The sequence below is a fragment of the Cyprinodon variegatus genome, unplaced genomic scaffold (assembly GCF_000732505.1).
Source record: "Cyprinodon variegatus isolate N-32 unplaced genomic scaffold, C_variegatus-1.0 Scaffold124, whole genome shotgun sequence".
NCBI classification, from domain to species: Eukaryota; Metazoa; Chordata; class Actinopteri; order Cyprinodontiformes; family Cyprinodontidae; genus Cyprinodon; species Cyprinodon variegatus.
In genome coordinates this window covers 1,302,877-1,330,134 of record NW_015150577.1, presented here as the reverse complement: position 1 = coordinate 1,330,134, position 27,258 = coordinate 1,302,877, and the positions used below count along the sequence as shown (strand labels likewise).

The window sequence follows — 27,258 nt, the reverse complement described above, 5'->3', positions numbered from 1 at the left end:
AAATACCCTTCTTTTTTTTTTTTTTTTTTAGAAATATATTTATCGTCAAAATTACAACCTGTTCCACCCTCTCTTTTCAGCTTATGCCAACATTGTTAGACACCTGTTTTATCAAGTGTACTTACCCAAACAAGGATACAAAAGCAACCTTTAAATGAGCTGTTTAGTTGACATTGTGTGATAATTTTATTGCCTGAGGGGTAAGTTTACACTTACCCCTCAGGCAAAATGGATCTTGGAGTTTTAAAATGAATAATAAAGATGAGAAAGTTGACCAATTTTCAGCAGCAATTGCATTTAACTTGTTCAAAGGTTTGACTCTTGGGCTGCAAAGAGCCACTTTCTAGAGTGAATACATAGAATATCAGTCTAGAAAGGAGCTGGTAGGGCTCAATTTTAAAGGCAGGACTAACAGATTGAAAGGAAACAGGATAACATATATTACCGAAAATGTATTTTTTTTAAGACAAGCTATTACAAGTTGTTGAAATTTGAAAGATGAATCCATCTAATTTGAGATATAATAAAGGACTTCCTTAAAACGTTGCTCCGTTTTGAAAACGGTTAACAATCTTAACTGCTATGGTTACAGAAAATCCCTTTTGCATTATGGGTATTTTTCTGACCCAAGCCTAAATTCGTGTCTCTTGTGCTGTGATTTTTTTAAAGTCTGTTTTAGGCCATATAGTCAGAGCCTTACCAGGCTGACTTACACCTGTTCAGCCTACGGCAGGCCAATAGAGCCATAATTCCAACCAGTCTCTACCTTTAAAGGTATAATTAATGGTGTAGAAAAGACTGGTTTCCCTTTGACATTAATCAGATGCAGAGCTGGCAGCAAAGTAAAATAAAAAACAATCTATTTAGAATAAAGAAAATACTTTTCAGATTTGTTTTTTAAATTTACATCTAAAAACGAAAGATTTGTAATACTGTTACAAGTATAATTATTGTAAGACGTTAAAAAAAAGGAAAACAAACGGTTCTTAACGCATGATATAGAGATTTCTATAGTTCCTGTTTGATTTTATTTCTTAACTTCACCAGAAACCTTCTTGCTTTGTTTTGTTAAGATGTGATTTGTAAAGCAAGCACATGCTCACTGTAAGACACCCTGTCTAAAGTATTCCAGTCATTTTAGAGTGGTGAATCCAAGTCTTAATCAGCAATACCACAAGATTTAAAGATGTTAACATTTTTGAATAATGGTTTCGGTCTTTCATTTTATGCAAATTTTTAAAAAGCTAAAGATTTTTGGGTTTTAAAAACGTTACAAAACTTTACATTCTCAATTTCCTGCAGGTGTCCCATAATGCACTATCTTTATCGAGTTTGAATGGGTTTACTTCCTTGTCTTCTAAATAAATAAATAAAATCTAATATATAGAGGCATTAAAAATGCATGATCAGTTAGACAAAAACAAAACAACACGTTTCACCCCTACCATCCAGCAGATGGCACTAGTTCTCTGCTTTTTGGAGAACTGATATTTTTCTTAAGGGTTTAAATTGGTTTGAATAGTTCATACAAGAAGTCTTTAAATTTGAAGTAAAAATTAGTAAATTACTTCAAGCTAGTGTTTTTATTTTTTCGCTTTTACTTTGGTTTTACTTGTGTAGTTCGGACACAGCAACACATTAGGATTCCTGGATTCTAACAGCAAATAATCTCTTAGAGCCTGTTATTTTTCATTCATGTTTGAGCCTGTTTCAATGTATTAAAATAATTATAGAAAATTGTTTCTATTTTGATTCTCCACTCTCTCATTTAGTTTTTGCTTTTACCATTTCTTACAATGCTGCTTCCTGATGGCCGCAGCAGCAAGACCAAAAAATCCACCCATTCCTTTTATTTTATTTCTGTTTCAATATAAAACCTGCTATATTGTAATTATTTGTTTCAGGTATTTCTGAGGAGTGAGTTACTGCAATGTACCTTGCTTTTTATTTCCACTTTAAACATTCCACTGTTATTACTCAATTTTAACTCTTTATTATTCTAAAAACAGAGTAGTGATTAAAAGAAGATGATTTTTTTGTAATAATAGTTAACCTATATTCACATTTGATAAATTCACTGCCAAGAAATCGAGATCTGAAGTAACATTTTCTTGAAATAAGTGCCATTTTTCTTCAAATAAGTAGGAAAGTGAGACACTTAACAATGGAAGAGCACAATTTGCATTTAAAATAAGAAATACAAACAACTGCAGTCTCTTATATCAAGTGCATAAAATCCAATCAGATTAAATGTGTCAGAAAAAAATTGTCTTTCCATTGTCTCCCGTTATGTATGTTGAAGAGTTTGTGGCTAAAGACACCCCTATGCCTCTGTGCTAACAGCCTATGTTCTCCAAACATCTACCTAAAATATGTATGGCCTCGGTCAATCTGTAAAAAAAAAAACAACAACAGAAAACAGACCAGAAAAAAAGTTGAGGCAAGGAAGACAAGTTGTTGAAATAAGAAAGATTTCTTCTCTCCATCAGGCTATTTAGAGCCAGTTGACCTCTTGGTATCTGGCTGACTGCTGTCAGTGACGCCTGTTTGCTCAAACAACTAAGAAAGATGGAAACCTCTTTGTTTTGATGTAGTTGTCAGGTCCACAGTTAGACATGACCTGCTGCTACGTCTCATCGTTCAGCTGTGTGTTGGATCAGTTGACCCTCTCAGATCTGCTTACTGCCCAAACGTTCTGCCTTTATTTATTTTAATCATTTTAACTTATTTATTTTGGCACCCAAGTTGCTGCTGATGATGATTTTTAAGGTGTCACACTTTGATCTTTTTCACTGCTCATATTTTAATAACACTAGTGTCGCTTTCTTTCCCTCCTCTAGGTGTCAGTCCACTCAAAGTGCAAATGCCTGCCCTCTCCCCCACCATGGAGGAGGGGAACATAGTAAAATGGCTGAAGAAGGAAGGTAAATGGAGCACATGTCTATAGTTCCTGACAATGAAAGAAATAATAAATGCAATTTTTTGTGATATAATCATTTTGTTTTGTTTCCTGCTAACCCTTTAAAGTTTGTGCTCCATTTTTTACTAAACATAACTAAAAGCAATATTAAGGTCTATAATCAGCATTAGTCAACAACAAGTTTAAATAGTGGGGCAGTTCTTTTATTGACTCAATGAGTTAGAGGACTGCCTGCTATTCTCTGCTTAGCAACTCTTCTTAGCCAGGTGTCTTAGCCTCGCTCTGGTTCATCTTGGAACACTGTGTACACTTTGCTCTGATTGGCTGCCCTGCTTTGTTACTATGTATTTTTTTTGCTTAAATTGAAGGGTTTACATTAATTTGCAAGATAAATAGTAAAAAGAGAGAAAGGGAATGTTTTTTTTTGTTTATTTTACTTAAACACATTCAACTTAATTGTTAAGTGTTTGTTTCATTTATTTTATTTTATTTTTTGTAATTATAGGTATTTTTAGCATACCCTTTAATTTTTATTTTGTCCAAAAGTATAAAGATTTTATTTCGACTGCTTTCTGGTGTAGCTTAAGGGTCCAGGCTTCTTGTTGAATCTTTAATACTGAAAGTCAAACCAAACCTCATGGGTCATTGGTTGTTAATTGGTTGCATAAATCCAATATTGTTTATTCTCTGGGGGTCTCTAATCCTTACTCCTTGGGATTTTTAGCTCGGTTCCTGATACTCCCATCCATTCTTCATTTCAAACATACTGAAAGCAAAGCTAATGACCAAAGGTATATGTATGTATAGTTTTTCTACCATTCTCCTGGAAAGATGTCAAAACATCTTCAAAAAACTGCCTTCCAATTTAAGCCTGTGTTTTGGAGTTTATTAAAGTTAAGCAGAGATCTTCGATTACACCTGCTGTATCTCCCAGTAGCACATTGTTTCTTAATACATAATCTTAGTGTTGTAGTCAAGACCAACCAAGACTAATGCCCGGGTATACACTGTACGTTTTTCTTTTTGCCCTTTTTGGGCCGATTTCCAGTCGTGCGAGAATTCTTTGGATCGGTGCGAGTTTCAGCCTCATCGTGCGTCCTGCGTCGTGTAGTATACAGGGGATAACAAGGGACAATCAGCCTCTCATGACCACCTCACGATCAGGAATCGTAAGTTCGGAAGAAAATCAAACATGTTTGAAATTTAGTCAGCCCTCATGAGGTTTTTGTGAGCAAACCCTGCTGTTGAAGCAGAGCTACAAGCTTCTACGAGCCGATTTATCAGAACCTAAAGCACTGTGCATGTGCAAACAAAGGAGTTCTTGTTCTATTCCAGATTGAAGAGTCAGACCAGCGCCATCTCTCGGTGCTCAGTCCGACATGTGGTTTTTAGGCGTGCAGTGTGAGCAGGTAGATTGCATCCGAGCATTTGGGGCCGAATAGTATAAGGACATACATCGAGAGCTGTGAACTTTTGAACCCTTTATGGTCTTACAGTTTGAGCTCTAGCTGAATACAACAATTGAATATATTGCACAGTGTATGCCCGGCTTAAGGGGGACCGAGACAAGGCCAAGACCATAAAAGGTCTTTGTTGGTGTCTTGACTACAACACTATATAATCCTATGTATTCTATATTCAAAGCAATGCAGACATTTCCTGTTATTATCTTTAATACATTTATTTTATTTTTATTTCAAATCTTCTAGTGTGTTCTTAGTGTAAGCAGACCTCTTGTTAAGATCAATTGGAAATGCCAACAGTAGTTATTATGCATTTATTCCAGTCACAGCTCAAGTGATTCATCTGCACTTTAGCTTAGCTCAGAACCTTTTTAATAATGAAGATGATGTTTCATCATTGGCTGGGGGAATGATAAATGAGTATTAATGTGTCTCCTATAAGTTCTCAGATGTGGTTCTTTGTTTTGACAGGTGAGGCTGTGGCAGCAGGTGATGCCCTGTGTGAAATAGAGACAGACAAGGCAGTGGTTACTATGGAATCCAATGATGATGGTGTTTTGGCAAAAATCATGGTAAGAGATGTAACTTATGAGTAACTTTGTTCTGGAGTGTATTCATATTCACATAGGCTACAGATCTGTTATCCTATTGGGGATCCTTCCTTGGATATGCTAATAGCAACTCATGTTTAATCTGCATTCCCTTTGTAGAGACAGCAGAAACACTGACAAGTTAAATTCATTGACAAATGTTTTTCTCCGTCCCACCAGTGTGTTTATTAATTGTTTAAAATTTTAACAAGCTGCCAGAGATGGAGAAATCATCTGTCATTCAGCAGGATTCCACCACTAGAGAGCTTGCTTTACAAAAGAAAGTTCTCATACATGTGTAGAGGCAAATGTTGCTGCTTCATGTCCTTTAATCTGAATTTCTACCTCCCATGTATTTTGGACTCCTCCTCATTCTGTTTTAAATGAATCAGCTTCAATTAAATATTTTACAACCAATCTTCACCACAAATGTGTATCCCGCATTTTCCCATTAGTGCTTTTCCATTGTGTCTATTGCTTTATACTTCTTTCTCAAATAGAAATGGCTGTGCTATGTCTTTTTTTCTTATCACATCACTGGCTACTATTCTCTTCCATGTCTTTGCTACACTGGGGATAAGATAGTTTCCATAGCAACCACCCAAGAATTGGGGGTAGGGGCTTTAGCTGGCAAAGAAAGATGGTCCTCATTCGACGAGCCCCAAGCTGTTGTACTTGTTGTGAGACTGTGTGTGTATCTGTGTGTTTAACTGCAGACCTTGGCAGGATTTTACAGATTTTAGAACGTTTCCAACGTCCTGTTTTGAATCAAATCTCATTAGCCTTTGGTAGTGTAGCTCCACCAGGCACCCAAAGGGTTCCTAATTTAAAGGCTAATATGATAATTTGCCCCTGACAGGTGTCAGTAGACATAGAAATTGACCTCCAGAAGGACTTTTTTAATGAGGGTCAAGCAGCATTAGTGCTGTCTGATAGAGAACAAGTAAGAATATTTCACGCTGAAATAATACCTGTTAGAGCTAATAAATGAACGTTGATGAGTCACTGTCTACTCCACTCTCAATGGAAAGAAAATTATGAAAATCTGAAACGCAGCACATGGTATTATAAGCCAGTGACTTAAAAACATTACATTTTTTTACATGTACTTATTACCAACCCTCTGATATATTGTATTAGTCTGTGACTGGATTGAATTAATAAAAACTATTGCTTGTTGATCTCTACATTTTACTGTCTCTCTGACAACAACTTTTGCTTTTCTGTTGGGAAACCAATTATTATCAAAACAGTTCTGGTTGCTGAGATGAATTTAACTGATGTTGCGTGTTATTCTGTCTGGCTTTGATACTTTATGTAATAGAAATTACACTGAAATGTGACAGCATCACTGCTAAGGGGAAAGGAGTCATACTCGTGTATCTGTCATGCTTTATTGATCAGAGCCAGATGTTCTCATTTCCTAAACACAGTCCCTCGCGAATCTCTACATATATCGCTCATATTCAAGTCTAGTAAAAATCTATCAATCTCTTTTAGAGAAAGCAAAAGTACAATGCAGAAATGTGCTCAAAAGCTTAGGAGCTTTTATATGAGCCTGATATGCTGAACCTAATTGGACTTCCCAGCCTTGCTTATATTACCGGTCGAATGTGACACTTAAAGATTTAGTCCGGACTAAACCTGTTGCTATTCAGATATATGCTAGAAGTTTTGTTTCTGAATCATGATCATTTGACATTAAGTTGGTTAAATATCTCCACATAGCAGAATTATTGAGGATCACAGAGATATGCATGAATCCTACAAAATACCACCTTGTGCTTAATTTTGATTATGTCAATAGAGCAAAGTTAAAAGATTTTAACACACAGAAAGCCATAAATCAGTGGATCTCAAAGAGGATGGCACAGTGTAATTGCAAGGAGTGTTTTAAAAATGAATTGAATAAATTGTTTTTTTATACATAATTTATTTACTGAAAGTAGAATAAACAGTTAAACTTAAAATAATTACACTTTAAATGTGGTAGTTGAGAGATATAAATGAGATTGTCGTTTATTTTATGGCAATATTTAACTTGACTGCTGTTGCCTTTTCTTTGTTGGGGTGTGGTTAGAAATTTATTTTTTTTTTTGTTGTTGTCTGAAACAGTAAAGCTGTTTTTCATCTGCAGTTTTATGCTTTGGATAAACTGGTATCAAGGGCACTAATATCTTCTGGTCCAACGTTAACAAACATGAGCTAAACTCAGCTTTTCTCTCAAGCATTCTGAATATGGAGAGACTTCATCTCACACGGCCGCTCTCATGGCAGCCGGACCACCACTGTATTCTGTAATACTGGTTTAATTGTGTCTACACAAACATTTTGTCTGCTAATATAAGCATCAACATGAAAATAAAAGCACAAATGTACCTTTATTTATTTGAAAATCAATTCAAGGTGCCAGCGGGCTCCTATGAGGGCCACATCGAGGCAGCAGCAGATTAGACGAGCGTTAATAAACCCGGTGTTTTGCTCAGCTGGAGTTTTTGGAAAGTTCTAAGAAGATCTTCAAAATGCTAAATTAAGAAATGGGAAGACACAGACATTTCAGCAGGCATTTTTTTTTAAAACAGTGCATTAAGTATCTGTGGTGGGAAAGGTATTTCATCTGGTTGGAAAAATCCTTCTGAGACCTCTTTGATTGATCTCCATGGAAATGTACAGAGCTCTGTGTTTCCCAAAGAGGCCCTTATTCTTACCCTCATCTATCACCACCTGCTTCTCGAGACAGGTGTGGAAAAACCAGACAGACTACACACATGCAAATGTGCATACGTGCAAAAAGCAGTTTTGGGTGACACTTTGTATTTACACAGGGAAAAAAAATCTAATTTTTAGAGTCGTACACTAGATCTGTTCACCTATTATATTAAAGCTTTATTAAACCTAATTTTGGTTATTAACAAAAAACTGAGCTTAATATTTGCTGGTGACTGTAGAAGAATTGATTGACTGATTGACACAGTTACTAAGAAAGGAGGATACTTCCGCTGTATTTGACCAATAAAGCCTCAGCATCTTTAAAATCAAGATTGACTTCTAAAAAACAAATTTGTTTTCAACCTCAAGAATAATTTAATAATTTTAGTCATTAAATATAAAAAAATGTATGTATCTAAAGGAGATTTAGTGTTAAATTTACAAAAATAGTTACTTATTGTGGAAAAAACATTAATGTTTATGATGTATTTATAAGGCTTCTTTGGATATTGGGAGTTTCTGAGGTTGAAACGTTTGTGAGAGTATTATAACCTTCTTTACCAGGACAGTTTGCAATTCTAACATCAAGCTTGTCTGTTTTTTTTTTTTGTTTTGTTTTTTTTTTGTCTGTCTATTTTGGATTGTGCACTGTCTATGCTGAGCTTCACACTAAATAAATGTCAAAAGTAAGGATTCCCCAATTAAATATTGAAATCAGTTCGATATCAGCCAAGAATGGAACATCAGATTATGTTGGCCTATATCTAAATTCTCTGATATTAGCATGCTGATAAAAACAGTTTATGGTCATTTTAAGTTTCTATCCAACAGGGCTTGTGTTCCACACACAGAGCCACTGTGATCACAACAGCATCTGAGTTCAAAACTTGTTTTTTTCTTCTAATTTATTATTTATTTAACTCAGTCAACTTCTACTGGCTGTCTGTCAGGGTCACAGGGGGTCCTGATCTCCAGCTGTCTCTGGGCAAAGGATGGGCTACACCCTAGAAGTCCGCCAGTCCATCACAGGTTCAACATAGACGTATAACCACACACCTGACAGCAATTTGGAGAAACCAAGCGGCCTAACGGTCCTGTTTGGACTATGGGAGGAAGCCGGAGTGAACATTCTTAACGCAGGGCATCAGTGCTGCACACTGCACAACCTATTTATTCAATAGATTCTAGAATATTCTTATGTCTATACTTAAAGTTTATGTAACACATTGGTTAACAATAAAAGGGTCAGTTGTTTTCATACCTATTGTTATTGACCATTGTTGATCTATTGAAATGGTTAATAATCGAAGCTGCAACATTGTACTGGAAATTAATATATATATATATCTATATCTATATATATATATATATATAGATATAGATATATATATAGATATATATATAGATATATATATATATATAGTTAGATAGATAGATATATAGATAGATATATCTATATATAGCTTTGCATTCTATTATGTAGAGCAGTGCTGAATGGGACTCAGGCATACAGATTTATTTAAAGCTCCATCCATATTTATCTCTGTATCTTTGCTGCAGGACAGCCGCGTCATCTTAAAAGCACAAAAGTAGGGTAGTCGAGGCAAAACCTTGTGGCTCAGGTGTTCTCACTCTTTTGTTATTTCCAGTTTGGTGGGTTGATCATTGGAGTTCTGCTTTTCGATTTCACCAGCTTGCACGGACAGAGAGCACATTACCTGTTTAAATGCTACTTCAGTCATATTTTCCCCATTTTTTTTCTGTTTTTAAATTCTCATTATAATCTTTTTTTTACCAGTTTGATGAAACAGCACAAAGTGTTTCCTCACCTCTTCTTTTGTTTCTGTATTCATTTTTAACTAACTGTGACAAGCATCCTTGTATAAAGTGATAAAGTGCAGCCTGCTGAAGGCTCTGTTGTGCCCAGTCTTCAATTATATGGATCTATATTTGAGAAACAACACCCCGCATAGCTTAGGGAGATAAACAAAAGGCTTGTGTTTGATTTGGTTTACTAAGTAACAAGATAATCAATGGCTAACATCATAGAGAACCATAGCAACACTGCATTTTAAAAGAAGTCTGTTGTGCTGCAGTGTGGTTTTTCTCCAGGATCATACAGTTAAGTTATGAAATTGGAAAGAGGATGAAAGAGGTTCCTCATTAATGGTTCTCAAACAGTTTAGTCAGTAAGAAGAGATTTCAACTGACTTCAGAGCTCAGAAATAGCTTCCTTTTTTTTTAGCTTATGTAATTTTCTACAAGTTTGCACAAGAGTCCTTTTACTTTTTTGTTCCCCTTATGATTGCAATTGTTGAGTGATAGAATCTGTTTCCAATGATTTTCTGAAGTGGCTTGCTTGCCCTCTTTGCAGATGGAGGAGGGCAGTCGTAACGTGCGCCTTGGCACTCTCATTGCCCTAATGGTAGAAGAAGGGCAGGACTGGAAGCAGGTTGAGATCCCTCCTCCAGATGTTGCATCACCATCTGTCTCAGACACTAGCAATGCCTCAGTGATGACCCCTCCTTCTCCATCTCCAAGCTCTCTACCAAAACCAGTCCCATCAGAGCCGTGAGTCGTACATTTTGGTCTCTTGATCCATACAAATTAAATCTGTCTAGTGTAACTTAAAGCTTGTTTAGATAGTATGTTAACAATTGCAGTCAGACTTGTATTGATTAATGTATATTGATTCAAATTATTATTAGAATAATTAAATGGTGATGTTAAAATTCTGTGAATAGTAGAAGAGCTTCAGTTTTGTACAGCAGACCAGATTTTGGTTATAGATGTGTGATAAGTTCCTAAAATAATATGTTCAACACTGTGAAGCCACTAATTACATTACATTATTACATTTATATCATGCTGCAAGTTTCAAGGCTGCCTCTAAACAAGATGAGGTTTTCTATTACACTAGCCAGTCATTGCCTTCTAGTTCATGTGCAGTTTAAAGCTGAAAAGGTCACTTTCTCTGGAAACCCATTCTGATTGGAATCAAAACTAATAATTAGATGGTATGGGTGCTTTTTAGAAGTTTATTTTCCTCTTTACGGAATTCAGAGGCAAGGTCTTTTTATTAGAATATAGCCACACTCAACCTGAAACACAACCTGTCCTGTGTGCTATTCCTCCTTATCATTTTCATATTGCCTTATGAACCTTAAGTCTGGTTATAGTAAGTTTAAAAGCTTGCCTTTGAATTCCTTACTGTGTGTTTATTTTTAAGCCATGTGGCTTTTTTACAGCTACATTTTTAACATAATTTACGACACTTTCTTTCAAACACAGGTTGCGTTTGAGTCCAGCAGCGAGACACATTTTGGCGTCCCATGGTATCGACCCAAAGTTGGCTACACCCACAGGGCCAAGGGGACTGATCACTAAAGAGTGAGTGGCTCATTAGTTTCACATCAGAGCTAACTAAATGTAAGCTTTGCTTTGTTTCACTTGGGATCCAACATAATCGATGTACAAAGTTCTAATGTGTAGAAGCAGACTTAGATCAGTACTTTTAAATGCTGGAGCATTTCTTCTGTTTTTTAATACTGATATATATGTAGCAGCTACTAGTCTGTCTCATGTTATCTCACAACAGATGTAATGCTTTTGGTGCGGGTGTCTCCTGGCCAGGGCATGTCTGGCTTTAGCCCAAAATAATTTCTTTGGGTGTTGTCAGTTTGTAGTTTGCAGCACAACTGCAAGCTTACTACACTACACTACACAAAGACATAGAAAACACAGCCATTTACAATTTTTTCTTCAGTTTTTCAAAGCTTCATCATGCTGCCCAAGAGCGACAGTCAATTGTTTTCAGGAGTTTTCCCACAATCTGTTGATAGTTGTGATATTTATGGGTTAAATCACAAGATGTCTATAGATGTATACATCTGCGAACCCCCAGCAGTCACAGCTATTGCTTTTTCCTTGTGGATCTTTCCACATAGTTCTACATCTTCCTAGGTCCTCAGTGCGGAAATTCTGTCCACATTGATGCTGCACACAGGGGCGTGGAAGCCCAAAGTAACGTAATATGGCCCCATGGACACATTGAGCCTAGACCAAGCTTTAACGTTAATAAGAAAATCTATCATACATCCCTTAATTATACTGATGTTAGAGATCTTGTTTTCAGTGTAAGGGTTATTCTTAAAAACAGATACATTTTGCTGTACAAATTGCGGAATATGGCTTTAAACAAGGTGCCACAATGCTCTAGAAAACAAAAAGAAAGACTTTTTATAAGCTAGAATCTCCCAGATTGCCATTAAGGGTGTGGGAATCAGCCCAAGATTTTCCCAGACTCAGAAACTAACACTGGTTTTTACCATTGATCTATTAGTGTCTTCTCTTTTTTTGTAATGGTTCATCTCTCTACAAAGATTTTGTGAAATTATTTTTAGAATTATTTTTCTTTGCAGCTTCTGATTTTTACCAAGCATAATTTAAATGCTCACATGCTGTAGTACAAATTTCCCTACCACTTTGGGCAGTATGGGAACAGCAAAGGGCCACAGAACTAAACTCAAAGCAAGACCAAAGGGGTAAAGACATCAGAGCCTCCGTAAGTTTGAGGTTTTTGTTTGTTCAGTTTTCTAGTTGATCTCCTTCGATATCCATAAAGGCCTTGTAAACAGAAAGAATTTAAGAACATAAGCTGAAAGACGGTTGGTTAATATCTTTAGTCTTCTAGTCCAGTTCTAAACTAGTTTCACTGAACAAGCTTTGAACACACACACATTGTAATGGCTACCTGCCATCACTTGAGACCTATCTGAATGCTCTTGCTGCTCTCCAAACAGCCTGCTGGGGAATCTCATTACGGAACTTCTGTTGCTATAGCGACCCAGTCTCAAGGATTCATGGTGACCATGGAAACATGGACAGTATGTTCTTAGATGAATGTGTCTGTCTTTGTTCAGAGGAATGCAACTATTTTTTTTTTAAATGAGCTTGAACGATTGGAAAAAAAGTTCTGAAAAATGTAAACAATAACAATAAGCCTTGTTATTAAAAAAAACAAAACTAAAGGTGTCTTTCATTTTAGAAGCAAAAATTTTAAATGTCAATCATTTTCTTCATTTGAGTTCATGAACCCCATATAATAAAAATGACAAATCATTATTTCCATATCTGATTTTCTGCTGTTTTAGCTTCAAAACCATTTAATTTTATTAAATACTTCTCTTCCTTAATTCCATCTTCAGGTTAAAGTAAATCAGCAGTTCTTTCCAGATACATATTGTCCACAGCGACATTGGAATTATGGCATACTTTTGATTTATTATGCATCACTCCTCATTCCAGTTGGACAGTTACTTTTTGACTTGTTAAGCAAATAATGGAAAGAGGATTTTCAGTTTTTTTTTTATATATTCCGGAGTGTTAACTGCACAGTTTTTGTGGCTAAATCAGTAAATTCGTGTGACTCTTTGATAACAAACTAAAAGACTAGATAACTGTCCTTTTTACACGTGAACCAAAAGGCAAATTAATTATTTTGTCTGAGTAACTTTGCAAAATAGAATAAAGAATTAAATCAAGTAAAATACGTAGTTTCATCATTTCTCCTGCTTGTTCTGTGGGGCCATTGGAAGATATTGTCTCTCTGCCCTCTTCTTTGTTTTGCGAATTTTTGTATGTGAGAGATGCCTTGTTTCCCTTTTAATATTCAAGTCACCTTCTCTTGCTCTTTCAGAAGTTATTTTGCCTTGGCTGTTTGTAAGAGTGCAACTGCAATAAAGAGATCAGCGGTGTTGTTATCAACCTGGTTGGATCTTGTTGGAGAGCACTTTTTTTGTTTAATTCCTAAACTGATTATCAAGACGACATTTTGGAAATACTCTAGGATTTCTAGGCTGCCTCCAAAGACAAATCTATTATGGAAAGGGAGAAGCGTGGAAAGACCCGGAGAGACTAAAAATGGACCTACACAATGTTGAACAAAAGTGAGACATGAATCCCAAGCAGTCCTAGCAGCACGGTAAAAGCATGAGCAGCTGGTCCAAACAAAAGATTGCCTACATTTGGGCTGGTGGACAACAGTGCAGTGAACTGGAACCAGGGAGTTTCAAACACCTGATCCTTGCCCTGATCAGTGTTTTTACGAACACAAATAAAAGGAAAGGATGAAAGAACAGCTTTAAGGCAGATTTCCTTGGTAGAAAAAAAATATGGTAATTTTTGCATCGCTTATGGCTCGATGTTTATTAGCTGTTTTATCAAAAACTCAGTTTTAGTCAAGTGGTTATAGTAAAGTAAATCAATGTTTTTCATTTTAGTTTGAGTAATGTATAAAAGATGCATGTCACAATTAAAATAAAGCCTCGGATAACAAGATATTTCTCTCAAAAAAAGATCTTTAACTTGATTTAAAAATCTTTCATCCCTGCTGTAATTAACCATTGCATGTTATTAGAGTTGCCTCTAGCAAGGGTAACAAAACCAAGGTTTTGAATTAGGTAGTCCCTTAGTGACGCTGACACCTGATCCTACCACACCTGTTACGGATGGCTGTGAGCATGACATGATTCTCATGGCACTTATCTACTAACCGATGACCTAGAGTTACCTTTCTCAAAGGCAGACACAAACAAAACCAGTTACAACAAAAATGTTCTGCTAAGTCAGCTTGGTGGAAAAAGATAAACCTCTGAAAACACTAGAATTAATATTTAAAATTGTGAAAGATTAATGAGATTTTTTAAAATATTTTCTTTACCTTTCTATCCATTTATAAATGTATTTTCCAGATACATAGAATATTTCCCTCCCTTGTTTTTCAGGCCTTATTTGAATTTGATGTATTGATAGAAGTCATTTGCTGAATTCATTTGTTCATGCTTCCTTTTTTATATTAATAACTTTACTTGCTGTATGCATTTGTCTACATTTCATTTTGCTATTTTCTATATCAATAGAGATGTGCTGAACCTTTTGAAGAAGTCCCCGGCCCCCGAAGCAGCTCCTGTGACCACAGCAGCACCAATTCCTACCCCAAGTCCTGTACCCACCCCAGCAGCCTCTCTTCCACTTCCAGGCACCCGGCCCAACATCCCTCCACTATCTGTACCTGGAAAACCAGGAGCACCAGTGAGTATCTTTTTTTACTTTAAGAAATAATCAATATGTTTTTTTTTTCTTTCATTTGGATAATACTTCACTGTTACAAAAGCCGTTCACTGCATTTACACATCTATTCCCTTTTAAATTTTTCCCTTATCCTTACCTTTATCCAAAATATATCCTTGTCTTTATTCATCCCCCAATTCCCTCTGATTGTCTTCTTCAGGGAACGTTCACTGAGATCCAAGCCACAAATATCCGTCGAGTGATTGCTCAAAGGCTGACAGAGTCAAAGACTACGATCCCGCATGCATATGCTTCCATAGACTGTGACATGGCTGCTGTCATGAGGCTCCGCAAAGAGCTTGCCAAAGGTAAAAACTCCCACAACTTGAAGTGAACATGTCTGAAATAGTTTTTGCAGTGACAAATGTTTCCATCCTTGAAGTAAATATCTCGTAGTAAATTCCCTTGGGTTCATTTTCTGGAAGGGGAAGGGGGCATTTCCGACTTTTCAGATGACTGCTCATTCATGCATTCAGAAAACCATTTCAAACATGATGGTTATGTTTGTCTGGTTCTGAAAATGGCCTCTTTTGTCTCAATAAACTAATTTCTGTGAACCCTGCTTTAAAAAATCAAGGAAAATTTCAGATTCCTGTTTAATTTATTGAAACAAAATGATTAAATCAAGACTGTCTCAATCCACTCCATGGTCTCAGTCCCAATCATTGTATTTTATAATGCTTTACATGAATGCTTGTAATCAAAAATCAAGTCCTGACACCTGATCAATGCAGTTTATTTATATTGACAAATTGCTCATGGTGTTACTATTTACTTCTGCCATCAAGCTCTTTTTGGCATTTATTCCACTTGAATAAGGTTAGTGTTTATTTATATTGAACAGTGAAGGCTCTATAAGAGGTTACATTCTTGCTTATTTCTCACCAAGGAAGATGCTTTAGCAATTCCTCACCCTGCTACGATATTTCACCTTGAGGTAATTTAGATGAAAAGTTCAACATTTTGTATTTTCTTGAATCCATGGCAGTAGACGGGAACCCCAAATCAAAAGTTTGGAAGCTTCTCAATGCTTACACCAACACCATTTAGGTTTAAATGAAGGCAGATGTTGAAACAAAGTTTGCAGGTCCCCTCTGACTGCAGATACTTTGTTTTATGAAGCAGAGACATCAGCCAGCATGGCTACCTCTAAAATAAGGGGCGAGGGTGTAGATCTGCTTCATTTCCTCATTCTTTAATAAACTCCTTCTTCGGAAAAGACTCCAGTATGGCACCCGCATGCAGCTGGCTCGCCATTTCTACTGAGTTTTATGTAGGGTAGGGGGCAGCTCATGCAGGTGGAGACGACTTGACTCTATTATGAGTTAATTTGAACGAATAGATTTGCTGTCTTCAGCCACAACTCAGACTTCAAACCATTACATCTTCAACTCTTCCCTCTACACATTTAGACTGAATCCCAAACCGCTCCTTAACCACTAACACTTAACTATCAAGTTAATAAAATCTCCCTCGCAGCTGTGGAAGGCGCTTTGATTGAAGGTGGCGGGTATAAACGGGAATGAGATGGCTTCTTCCCTCCAATGGAAAAGGAAAGCAGTCGTTGCTAAGGCAACACAGTGACGCCACGAGTGCGTGGCTGTAGGCCTGCGGCACAGTTATAAAATCTATTTGCGCCTTTCTAAAAAAAAAAAAAAAAACTCAGACAAAATTATTTCAAAGAGGACCTTTCTGTTTGGAATTATTTACGTTTTTTTCTTATACCTAACTTGAGATTGTTCTCTCAGTGTGACGAACATGCAGCGAATCGGTGGAGCTTGCATTTAAATGCATGTGTTTCCTCCGCTATTATTACGCCAGCATTACACCTGCTGCCAAATTCCAGCGAGCAGGCACTGATGCAGACTCACTATTTAAGGGGCTAACAGTCAACTCACCCTACCCACTTTGTGGTTTGGAACGGCACTCAATTTGGCTGACTCTCCTCGGTAACATGCAAACGGAGGGTTAATGCTCAGGAATAGTCGTTTGCGACCAGTTTGGGATTGGGCCCTAGTGCCTTTCTGCAAGACTCTCCCAGAAGTTCTTAGCAGAAACCAAAAATAATGCCCCCCCCCCTTAGTTCTAGATGGAAAACTGTTATAGCGCTAGTTTAAATCACGTCATCTTGGCAAGGCAAAAATATTTATATAGCAAATTTCAGTGGCAAGAAAAGTTAATCCTTCCCCTCTTTTTTTCTTATTTATAAGTGAAAAAGAAATAGAAAAAAAAGAGTATGCTAAGATATTCCCTTTCTATTAAGATATGAATTTCTGTTAACCCAATTTGCTGTAAATTATATTTCAGTGCTGTCATAACATGTGTGTATATAAACCTAGAGAAGGTGTTTCCACAGCCTTATGAACTTTGTGCTTTACCTTCAAAGTATCAAATCTGCTCTATTTATCATTTTTAGGGTGGTTAGAAACATATATGTATATGTATGTATATATATTATAATAAAATAGAGTACTGACTGTATCAGAGATATATAAAAGCAAGATATGCGGAGACATACAGATGGTATTTTAGTAATAGTACAATAATTTTGTCTTCCCTAGCTTAAAGTTTGAATGTAATACTTTTCAACATTCATAACACTCTATCCTGCAGCTCTGCTTAACAATGTTGACAAACAGTTGCACCTTGTGTAACAGATATCAGGATGTGACTGTACAAAGGGAAGGTTGTTAATGGAGGTTGACAAAAAAGGGAACTTTTCAACTGATGTCACATCTCTTCGAAATTGGTGTTTTCATATTTTGAGTCATATTTTACAAACCTACTTTGACCGGTTTTACAGTAATGTGGAAACGGTAAAAGTATTTTTTTTTCTTTTTAAACGCTTAGTAATGGGCTACATTTAGCTGCACTGTGTGCAGTTTCAAACAGTAAAGCTCTATGGGTGTGATTTGTAAGGGGGAGGAAATGGGATGCTCATTCCATACCTATTAGCAAGGCTGTGTGTACTGAGGGATTCTCTGGCCCCGGTTGTTTTTGTGGCCCCTTATTGTTCAGGAGCAGAGTGATTTCACGGTTAGCTCATTAATCATCCAGCTCACAGCATTCATAACTGAATGATGGGGCACTTTTAGACACTCGTCTGGGTGGGCAGACACTTGCCAGCCCAAACCCATCTGCCCTTCTGATGTCTAACACACAAAAAAGGAGAGAGTTCTATTGCCTTGGCTTTAAATAAAGACAGATGTCTTATCTATAGTAAACATACTTTCCATCACATGAACTGTCAATAATGAAAGATAAAGGCATTTTTCTGTGCTATTATTTTATTTGTATTGTTTTAGAAATGCATTTATCAGTAAGCTTCTTTGTGTTTCTGGCATTTCTGCTTTTTTGGACCACCTTCCTGGCACACTGGCACATTTTATATGCTGTGTTTGACTGTGTTTGAGAGCTTAAATTAGGCTTAAAGGATATTTTTTTCCTTTGTCTTTTCAGATCAGATTAAAGTGTCCGTTAATGATTTCATTATCAAGGCAGCTGCCGTTGCACTTAAAGTAAGTATTCCACCTATTTTTCTGATTTCCTGTAAATTTGCTTTTTAGCCCATATTTTAATGTACATTCATCTTTTTTTTTTTTTTTTTTTTGCTGTGTGTATTGGAGTTTGCATAACACTGTCAACAAAGTAGGATATTCTGCTTTTAGACCAGAAGTTTTAAGCTCTTTTTATTCATTTTTATTCCAAACCAGTTATTTCTAGAAAAATGCTAAATCCAATAATTTCTTATTGTGGCATTTGAATTAATGTTTCTGGTATTTCATTTTTGTAAATGTCGTTTGGAGCATAACTATGTGAACTGTAAATCGGAGCACCACCCTCTACAGCTCGCCTTTTTCTGTTTCATCTGTCATTTCTTTCCATAGATTTTTTTGTTAGAATTGTTTTTTTTCTACAAAATTCCTTCATTTGGGAATGAAAGAATTTTTCTCTTCAAGGTATTGATTTTATATCATGCACAGCTGTACATTCTGATGATGCATACCTGTCATGCTGTGTATGTATCATCATGCATCATTGTCATGTCCTGACAAAAGTGACATCATATGCAGAAGGAGTCCTTCATTGGACATCAGTTTAATTTGAACAGATTGCATTTCTGAGGTTAAAAATACATTTGGAACAGTTTTTGCACATTTCACCCTAGTTGACATCAATGATTTCACATTCAAGATGACAGCAGTTAATATACATCTTTGAAATAGGGTGAAAACAGATGCCTGAATACATAGCAGATACAATAAAGTTGCTGTAGCTCACAACATGTACTCAGTTTGCTGAGATATTTCTGTGAGGTATAAGCATATTGTTCCACAGCCATACTTGTAAATGAATGTTTCCACATCCTTTGCCATACACCGAGTTCTAGACGATCCTAATATTTTGATGTCCAGTTAAATTTTAAGGAAGTTTTGCATATGCTGCCAAATAAACCGCCCGATTAATCTGATGAGAGCTTGGGCAAATTGCAACGGAGGATGTCCAGAAATGTCTGGTGCTGTGATCTTTGTAATTGATCTCTTCTGCTCTGTGGTTTGTGGATTGGGCCTACTTCCCAGCTTTGCTATTAAATCTGATTTCCAAAATACACAGATTGCAGGAGTTTAAGGAGTTTAGAAGCAGAGGCGAACTTAATTTATGTTGGGTTTTTTTGTGGAGGCATTTCTAAGCTCTGTATATATAGTCTTAGTTGTTCTGTTAAGGAAAGCCTCTAGTCTAAAAATCCCGTTAAGGAAAGCCTCTAGTCAAAATATAATGTTGATATAATGTATTTTCTAATTCCTTAGTTTGTTGTATTTGATTGCTCTCCTGTTTTCCATTGAAACAGTTACGTCAAGTCTTATTTATTCCCCAGGAAATGCCAGAAGTAAATGTGACCTGGTCTGATGATGGACCTCACCCACTAGATTCCATCCATATTTCAGTGGCAGTGGCTACTGACAGAGGCCTCATCACACCAATCATAAAGAATGCTGCTAACAAAGGAGTCCAGGAGATCTCAGCCACTACTAAGGTGTGGAAAAGGTTTATTAAAAGCAAGAATAGAAAAGAAAAAAATTTTTTCAAATGTAAAATTCTGTAAAGGTCTGTTCAATGGATAAGTTGAGGGTATGGTTAAAGTTAATTGTGTGCGAATATTTACAGATTGAACTTGATAACCTGTATTAGTTGGTTAATTTATTAATCGGGGACACCATAATACCTCTACACACCTGTATGTGTGGATGGATGCAGCAATTAAAATCATATTATCAGATTCTGCACAATTCTAATTCTAACTCAGACCAATTGTAAAAGCGAGTCGGTCCATAGAGATTACATTTGCAATGCTGGTAGAAATAAATATTACACCTGTCCTTTTTTTATTAATTTAAACAGGGATAGCGTAAATTAATTCTACATTAATTCACTCTATCTAAGCAATTAATTTTCAGTTATGGGAACATGTTTTATCTCAATATTCAGTTTTCCTCAACTGAAAGATTGTCAAATTTTGACATGCTGTCAATTCTGTTAGTGAAATATTCCACTAAAAGCCAGACATGAGAAATGGAGAAAGCGGAGAAAAAAAAAATTAAAATAAAATAAATATATATATATCTAACTAATTTTGTGGTTATGAGATGATAGTTTTACTACAGCGTACCACACTACTTAATACACAATGAAATGGGTTAATTGGTACATATCTATCTACGGGTGAGAGGAGGGGTACACCCTGGACAGGTCACCAGTTCATCGCAGGGCAAAAAAAGAGACAAACAGAACAGACAACCATTCACGCACACACTCATCCCTAAAGCGGGGCTTACACTGTGCAATTTTTTTTTTTGCTCTTTTCGGGGCAAGTTTTCAGTCATGCGAGAATTTTCCGATAAGGCTGATCCTGCGTCGTGTAGTGTACAGGGGGTAACGAGGGACGATCAGCATCTCACGACCACCTCCCGATCAGGAATCGTGAGTTCAGGAGAAAATCAGCCAATTAACCTAACAGCCATGTTTTTGGACTGTGGGAGGAAGTTGGAGTACTCTTAGAGAACACATGCATGTACAGGAAGAACATGCAAACTCCATGCAAAAAGACCATGAGCCGGGAATCAAACCCAGAACATCTTGCAGCAAGGCAGCAGTGCTAGCAGGAGCCAAGGTTGTTGTCCTTCCTTGATAATTGTTAAAAAGAGATTTTGAAGAAATGTTTTGGTACCTGAACCTTTACATAAGTTACAAAAAACTTTTTTCACATAAAAAGGTCAAACTTATGCTGAAATCTTCCACTTTATTGACCACAAGTTTGTTTAAATTCACAACACCTAAGGATTGGCAAAAGCATTAAAAGATTCATATATACCAAAGAGTATTAGAGGGATTTACCGTGATATATTCTTTCTCAGTTTAAAGTCTATTATTAAACATTACTGTGTACTATTTGACAACTGTTTTTAAAATACTACCCCATCTCTTCTAAATCTAAATAACATTCATTTCTGTAAAACTGATGAAAAAAAAACATTCCAGCAGAAACTGAGTTCACTTTGAAAAACCGTGGGCTGATTAGCTCGTAGCAGATGAAAGCCTACTCACATTTTGATTGAAAATGTTTTATGTATTTCTACCTCATACCAGACAAAACAGTTAACAGAAAGCTTCTGTTTTCTCTGTTTTTATTGCCAGTGAAAATGAGGGGGAAAACCCCCGGTGTTTAGCAGGTGACACTCGTGTTTAGATCTTAGTCTACTTGACAGCAGTGGTTGTGAAATATAGCCAAATAGCTGCTGTCTAGATCTGATATGGATTAAACAATAAAGCCAAACGTTTCGTGCAAACAGTGGCAACAGCTGTTTGGCTTATGTTGTTTTGTATTATCATGCATTTTGTTATCAGCTGTGTGGCAAAGAAAACTTCTCTGTTGCTTTGTGTGAGCTGAAGAAGGTGTAAAATGCAGTGTATTCGCCTAGATTTTCGAAAAGTAATTTTTTCTAATAATAATGAAAATGTAATTTTGTGAATGTAACTTCATGTAAACTTTATTATCCCCAAAAGGCAATTCATGGTGCACAAAGCAGGGAAAAAACTGACACACACACGTTGTGCCTCGCTATCCTTGTGGGGACTTTCCATTGACTTTCATTCATACTGCATTTATTTCTATGGTCTTACCCTGATCATGTCCCAACCATTACCAACACCAATCAAACCCAAACCTAACTTTAACTAACTCCCTATTTCTTACTAGTCATTGTTAACCAACACAAGTTTGTATTTCTATCCATATTATGACTTAATATTTGCTTACTTTCATTTTAGTAACTAACTTTTGACCTAGCCCTAACAGTTATTATTATAGTCTTAACGTTAACCTGAAGTGAATTAACACCAGTCCTCTAAACTGAATCCCTAACATTAAAAACAGGGGTCCACTACATTGGGAGCAGCATTTGGTCCCCACAACATAAACAGGACCCTTATAAGGTTGGCAAATACACCAAAAATGCTCCCAAATAGGTAACATCAACAAGTCCACAAAGGTAGAAATTATATAATTAATGATTATTGTTTAAAGAAAATTGATATTTACATCAGTCTGGTAGTATATAAAATTTTGATTCACCTCTTTGTCAAATCATAGCTTGATGAACCATTTTTTGGAAGACATTCATAAATCAGTCAGTCAGACTATTACCAGTCTTGTAGAAGGGATAATTGACAATAATGTCACATCCTTAATACATGAAGTAGGCTAAACAATCTCAGTAAGACATACTCCAATGTAACACATGATTCTCATCCTCCAATCTCAAGAAATGTAACAATTAGTACAAAACTATTGACATCTGTTAGGGGAATAGGGAGTGAACAAAACCACAGTGAGAGCCATTATCCACAAATGGAGAAAACATGCAACTACTGTGAACATTCCCCGGAAGGGTTAGCCTACCGAAATTACTTCAAAGAATGTCAAAATCACTCATCCCGGATGAAACATCTAAACTGAAAACACCATCTAAATCACTGTAGGCTTCAATTTAGAATATTGCATAACTTAATGAGCCAGCAATAAGAAAGAAACTGAGCAAACTTGGAATTCATTGGAGACATGCATGGAAAGAAAACAATGGGGACCAAAAGAGGTCTGTTTGACTTTTGCCAAAAAAACATCTCTAAGGTCCCCAAGTCTTTGTAGACTAAAAAGGTATGGATAGGGCTTTTTTTATCTTGTCAAGTCTAGCATAAAACAGACAGCATTGTGGGTAAGAAAAGGATGAGGGGGAAATGCTGATACTGTGTTCTTTTTTTTTTTTTAGCAGCCTTTCAGGGTTTATGCTGCGTTCACACCGGGGGCAGCTGGCGCGACAGAAGCAGCGAGTTTACATGCAAAATCAATGGTTGACGCGCGTCAAGGCGCAGCAAAAGGTCCCGCGGCGCGTTTTGAGCAGCAGACGCAGCGCGTCTGAGCAGCTGAAGCAGCGTGTCGGGCGCGTTTTGGCATCTGACGCGCCGCAAACGCGTTGCTGCTTGAGATGGAAAAATTTAATTTTTGCTGCTCGACGCGCCGCGTCAACCAATCAGAGAAGCTGATCTGGGAGCTGGCTGGGAGACAGACACAGCGCTGATGACACAGACCGCTCTGATTACTCCTCTTAAACAGTTTATTAACGCATAATTAACTTAAAATATATACATCTGCCGGCAGAATATGTTGGCTTTTATTATTCTGGTGCCTGCAGATCGGATTATTTAGATGAAAAACACCTACCAGCCGCCGCGGTAAACCGCGAGGAGGCGACCCGTCCAGAGGCTACTGTTGAAGGGATTCCTTCTGTCGGCGCACCGTCGGTATGTGGGGGTCTGAGCGGCTCCGACAGAAATAACATTGGGAGACAGGATTGTAATCTGGATGAACTGACTGCACTGATTACGTTTTCAGGTGTATTTTCTCACTTAAAAACATATTAAAACTACTTTATTCCCACTGATCACAGCAAATATAGCTGCAAGGCAGAGAAAGGATAGTGAAGCTCCGCCCAACGCGCGTCAGAGCCACTTTTGCACCGCGCAGCCAGAGCAGCAAAGCTGCTTCAGCCGCGCGTCAGAACTCACTGGTACAAGCAGCAAAAATGAAGCAGCAGACGCGATTTTGCTGCTTTTGCAGCGTCCGGTCTGAACGTAGCATAAGTCTTAGTCTTGTAGGAAAATGTGCATTAATTTTATTCACAATTTAGTCTTTTCATATATAAGGCATACTGTCAGGTTTGGTCAGGTCAACTAAAGTATAAAAAGGTTTTGTCTGATTTTAGATTTTTATTTTTTTTTTTGGTGTCTGCTCGCTGTATATAAAGTACTCCTATAAATAGCAAGTCAATACAAAACAAACGCATGAATCACATTTTGTAAAAAACGTGAATAAATGTATTGAGCATCTAATTATTTGTTTAAAGGCATACATTTGACAAAATACTTAATTATTTGAATTATTTGAATAGTTTCCTCGGCTAATAAAATGCCTAAAACCTGATATTTAGCAAAAGTACAATAGTTATCTTACTTGGAGCTGAAGGCTGGCACAGCAGAAGAAATGCACATTTAATCAGTCGATTCCTCATCATCATTCTGTATTCATGAAGTTCCTACCTCTCTATTTCCCTGTCACTGACTCTTTTTCATGAGGAACTTGAAGATGTCAGAACTTTGGAGACAATCAATGTGTTCACAAGTCAAAATGATAAGTTATTAAAACAACTCATAACTAACTCTAAATAAATGGTCACCAATTAAATCTAAACCTTGCTGTCTTAATTATGGCAACAATCACCCAGAACCTCAAATATCAGTTGATCCACACACCTTATCACAGGACAGCTACCCATTTGGCATGATAACAAACCTATACGCTGCTCCTCTGCTTCCGTTACCATGACAGCCACTGCTGTGCTAAATATGCTACCCCCAGCTACCATGATAACATTCTATACATGGCACAATTTTCTTTATCATAAAACACTAAAATCAGAGACAGCTAAACTTTATCTCTTTGTTTTAACGTCACACTTCCTGTCCAACCACATCACTGCATTTTCTACTGTAACTCACGCCACTTTTGAGCTAATGTTAGAGTAACCAACCCAATTTTAGCCTGAAGTTAACAGGACTTTACATTGCAGGACTATTAGCATAGAGAGCCTTAAGGTGCTGCTGTGATATTTTCCCTCATTGTTTATGTCCACATTATCTGCCTTCTATCTCTAAAATAGATTTGATTTTTTTTTTAACAAATCATCCGTAAACTAGATCCACAGGACCCTCTGTGGTGTCCAATCACCCAGCGCAAGTCAGTGGAGGCCGGGGCCAAATAAGCACAAATATAATAGAACATTGTTAATCCTTGAGCTTTTGATTGATCGATTAGATGCATAATAGGCAGAAACAAAATTTCCTTGCTGAAGGGGAGGGCCTTTTCACCTCAGGACAAACCATGATCACTAATTGGTCAGTTGATGATGAGGCTCTAGGATTGTTTGAAAGATGGTGTCACATCCGTTATCATTGTGGTAACGGGGAAAACTAAACTGAAATTTCATAATGAGGTCACAGCGGTACCATGCTGGGTATTTTTGTCTTCTTACTGAACTCACGATTATGTTGATCCACTTTACACATATGTATTTCTTTATTAGCTTAGTAAAGTGTTACAAATTGAATTAAAAGAAACCTCATTCAGTCATTTCAGCTGCAAAGATTGCACTCAATCGTATTGTTCCAAAGAACAGTCTAAAATCATAGCTTGTGTTATTTTTCACTGCTTGTTTTGTGTCTGGTTTTCTGTGTAAGCTAATATTTTGTTCTTTCCTGATGCAAAGCCTACATGACATGAAATATTTCCACAGGTGTTGGCCCAGAAAGCTCGAGACGGTAAACTCTTACCTGAGGAGTACCAGGGAGGCTCATTCAGGTAAACACAAGCTTTTGTTAAAAAGGAGGAATGTATGTAATACTGTTCCTTTTTCCTCTTTTCTCTGGAGTAACTGTTTTAACTGAGCAAAGCCAAGCTTACATTATACTTTTATGAAACAACACTGTCGCATTTTTTTTCTGCCTATCAGCGAGACCATAACTTTCCTTAGTAGTCAGCATAATTAGCTTTTATGGCTTCATTTTGGCTTCACAGACTGTGCGTATTTTCTTCATATTTTACATTTTGTGTGGTCTTAAACTGAATGTGGTCTTGGATGACAAGTTATGGTGCTGTCATTGGAGAAACATTAGGAGTTTTTTTTTCTCCAGCCTATTTGAATTAATGGTGTCATTTACACATTAATGGGGTGTCTTTGTCAGACAAGAACAATGAATCTGTGTAGAGATGTAGCCCTCCTTGTCCTGCTGTGACTGAGGATATATTGGGGTGGGCTCTTTTATTCGTTTTATTTCATCCTAGGAGCAAAAGCTTTCATTAAGCCAAACAGCTCTGAGGCCTCTGTGGAGGCTTAATAAACAGTGTCCAGAATATCGTCAGTCTACTGCTGGGACCGTCAGCTTCTTGACTGTTCATCATTCCCTTAAGAACAATAAATGTTAAAAATATTCATTTTTCTTCTTCTTCTTACTGTTTTTTTTTTCTCCTTTTTATTCCACCTGGGGACAGTATATCTAACTTAGGGATGTTCGGAATCAGTGGTTTCAGCGCCGTCATCAACCCCCCTCAGGCCTGCATCCTTGCCGTCGGCACCTCCAGAACTGAGCTGCGACTGAATGAAGAAGACCAGACGCTGCGTACACAACAGCTTATGACAGTTACATTGTCCAGTGATGGGCGGCTAGTAGATGATGAATTAGCCTCCAGGTTTCTTGATAAATTTCGTTCCAACCTTGAACAACCACAGCGTATGGCCCTTGCCTGAAAGAAAAACGTGAGTTTGAAATGAAAATTGGAAGGTTAGAAATACAAATCCTTTAAAGACAAAACCTGGTTCTTGTTTTCACAACTACAGACCTCTTAAATTATAGATTAGAATTGCATTAGTTAAAGCCTACAAACTGGTATTGTATATAATAAAAACTGACTGGTTATCACCTGGTTGGACTTCTGAGTCAGTTAATCACAATGGTAACAGTGTCTCTGGTAATTAGGAAGGTCATCCCCCACACAAGCATTGTACATAGAATACCTAAGAACATACTTATCAGTTTATGTCCCGTTAAAAAGGGAAAATCTCAGAATGGACTTTTATCAATATTTATTACTGGTCTGTGGCAATACAGTTTTCACTACAGTCTATTAACTGTAGTGCTGTTACTAAATTTACAAACGTATTGAGCTGTTATTTTTAATACTTTATTATTTAAAATAATTGTCACTGACGGGTTCTCTAAGTCCAAATTTAATTGAACTTTGGTTTTGTGTCATTTAAGTTTCAATAAAACATTGTCT

At 36.9% G+C, this 27,258-nt stretch overlaps 1 protein-coding gene across 1 annotated transcript in view; it reads left to right on the top strand.

Annotated features, from left to right (window-relative positions):
- Positions 1-27,258, top strand: part of pdhx (pyruvate dehydrogenase complex component X) — a 29,207-nt gene extending 1,949 nt beyond the window's left edge. The window contains exons 2-11 of the mRNA XM_015375711.1: positions 2,841-2,924; positions 4,855-4,955; positions 10,057-10,253; positions 10,974-11,072; positions 14,603-14,774; positions 14,974-15,121; positions 18,273-18,331; positions 19,690-19,848; positions 25,718-25,782; positions 26,473-27,258. Of these exons, the coding sequence (XP_015231197.1) occupies positions 2,841-2,924; positions 4,855-4,955; positions 10,057-10,253; positions 10,974-11,072; positions 14,603-14,774; positions 14,974-15,121; positions 18,273-18,331; positions 19,690-19,848; positions 25,718-25,782; positions 26,473-26,728 (1,340 nt within the window). The 3' untranslated portion in view covers positions 26,729-27,258. The remainder of the gene's footprint in view (positions 1-2,840; positions 2,925-4,854; positions 4,956-10,056; positions 10,254-10,973; positions 11,073-14,602; positions 14,775-14,973; positions 15,122-18,272; positions 18,332-19,689; positions 19,849-25,717; positions 25,783-26,472) is intronic.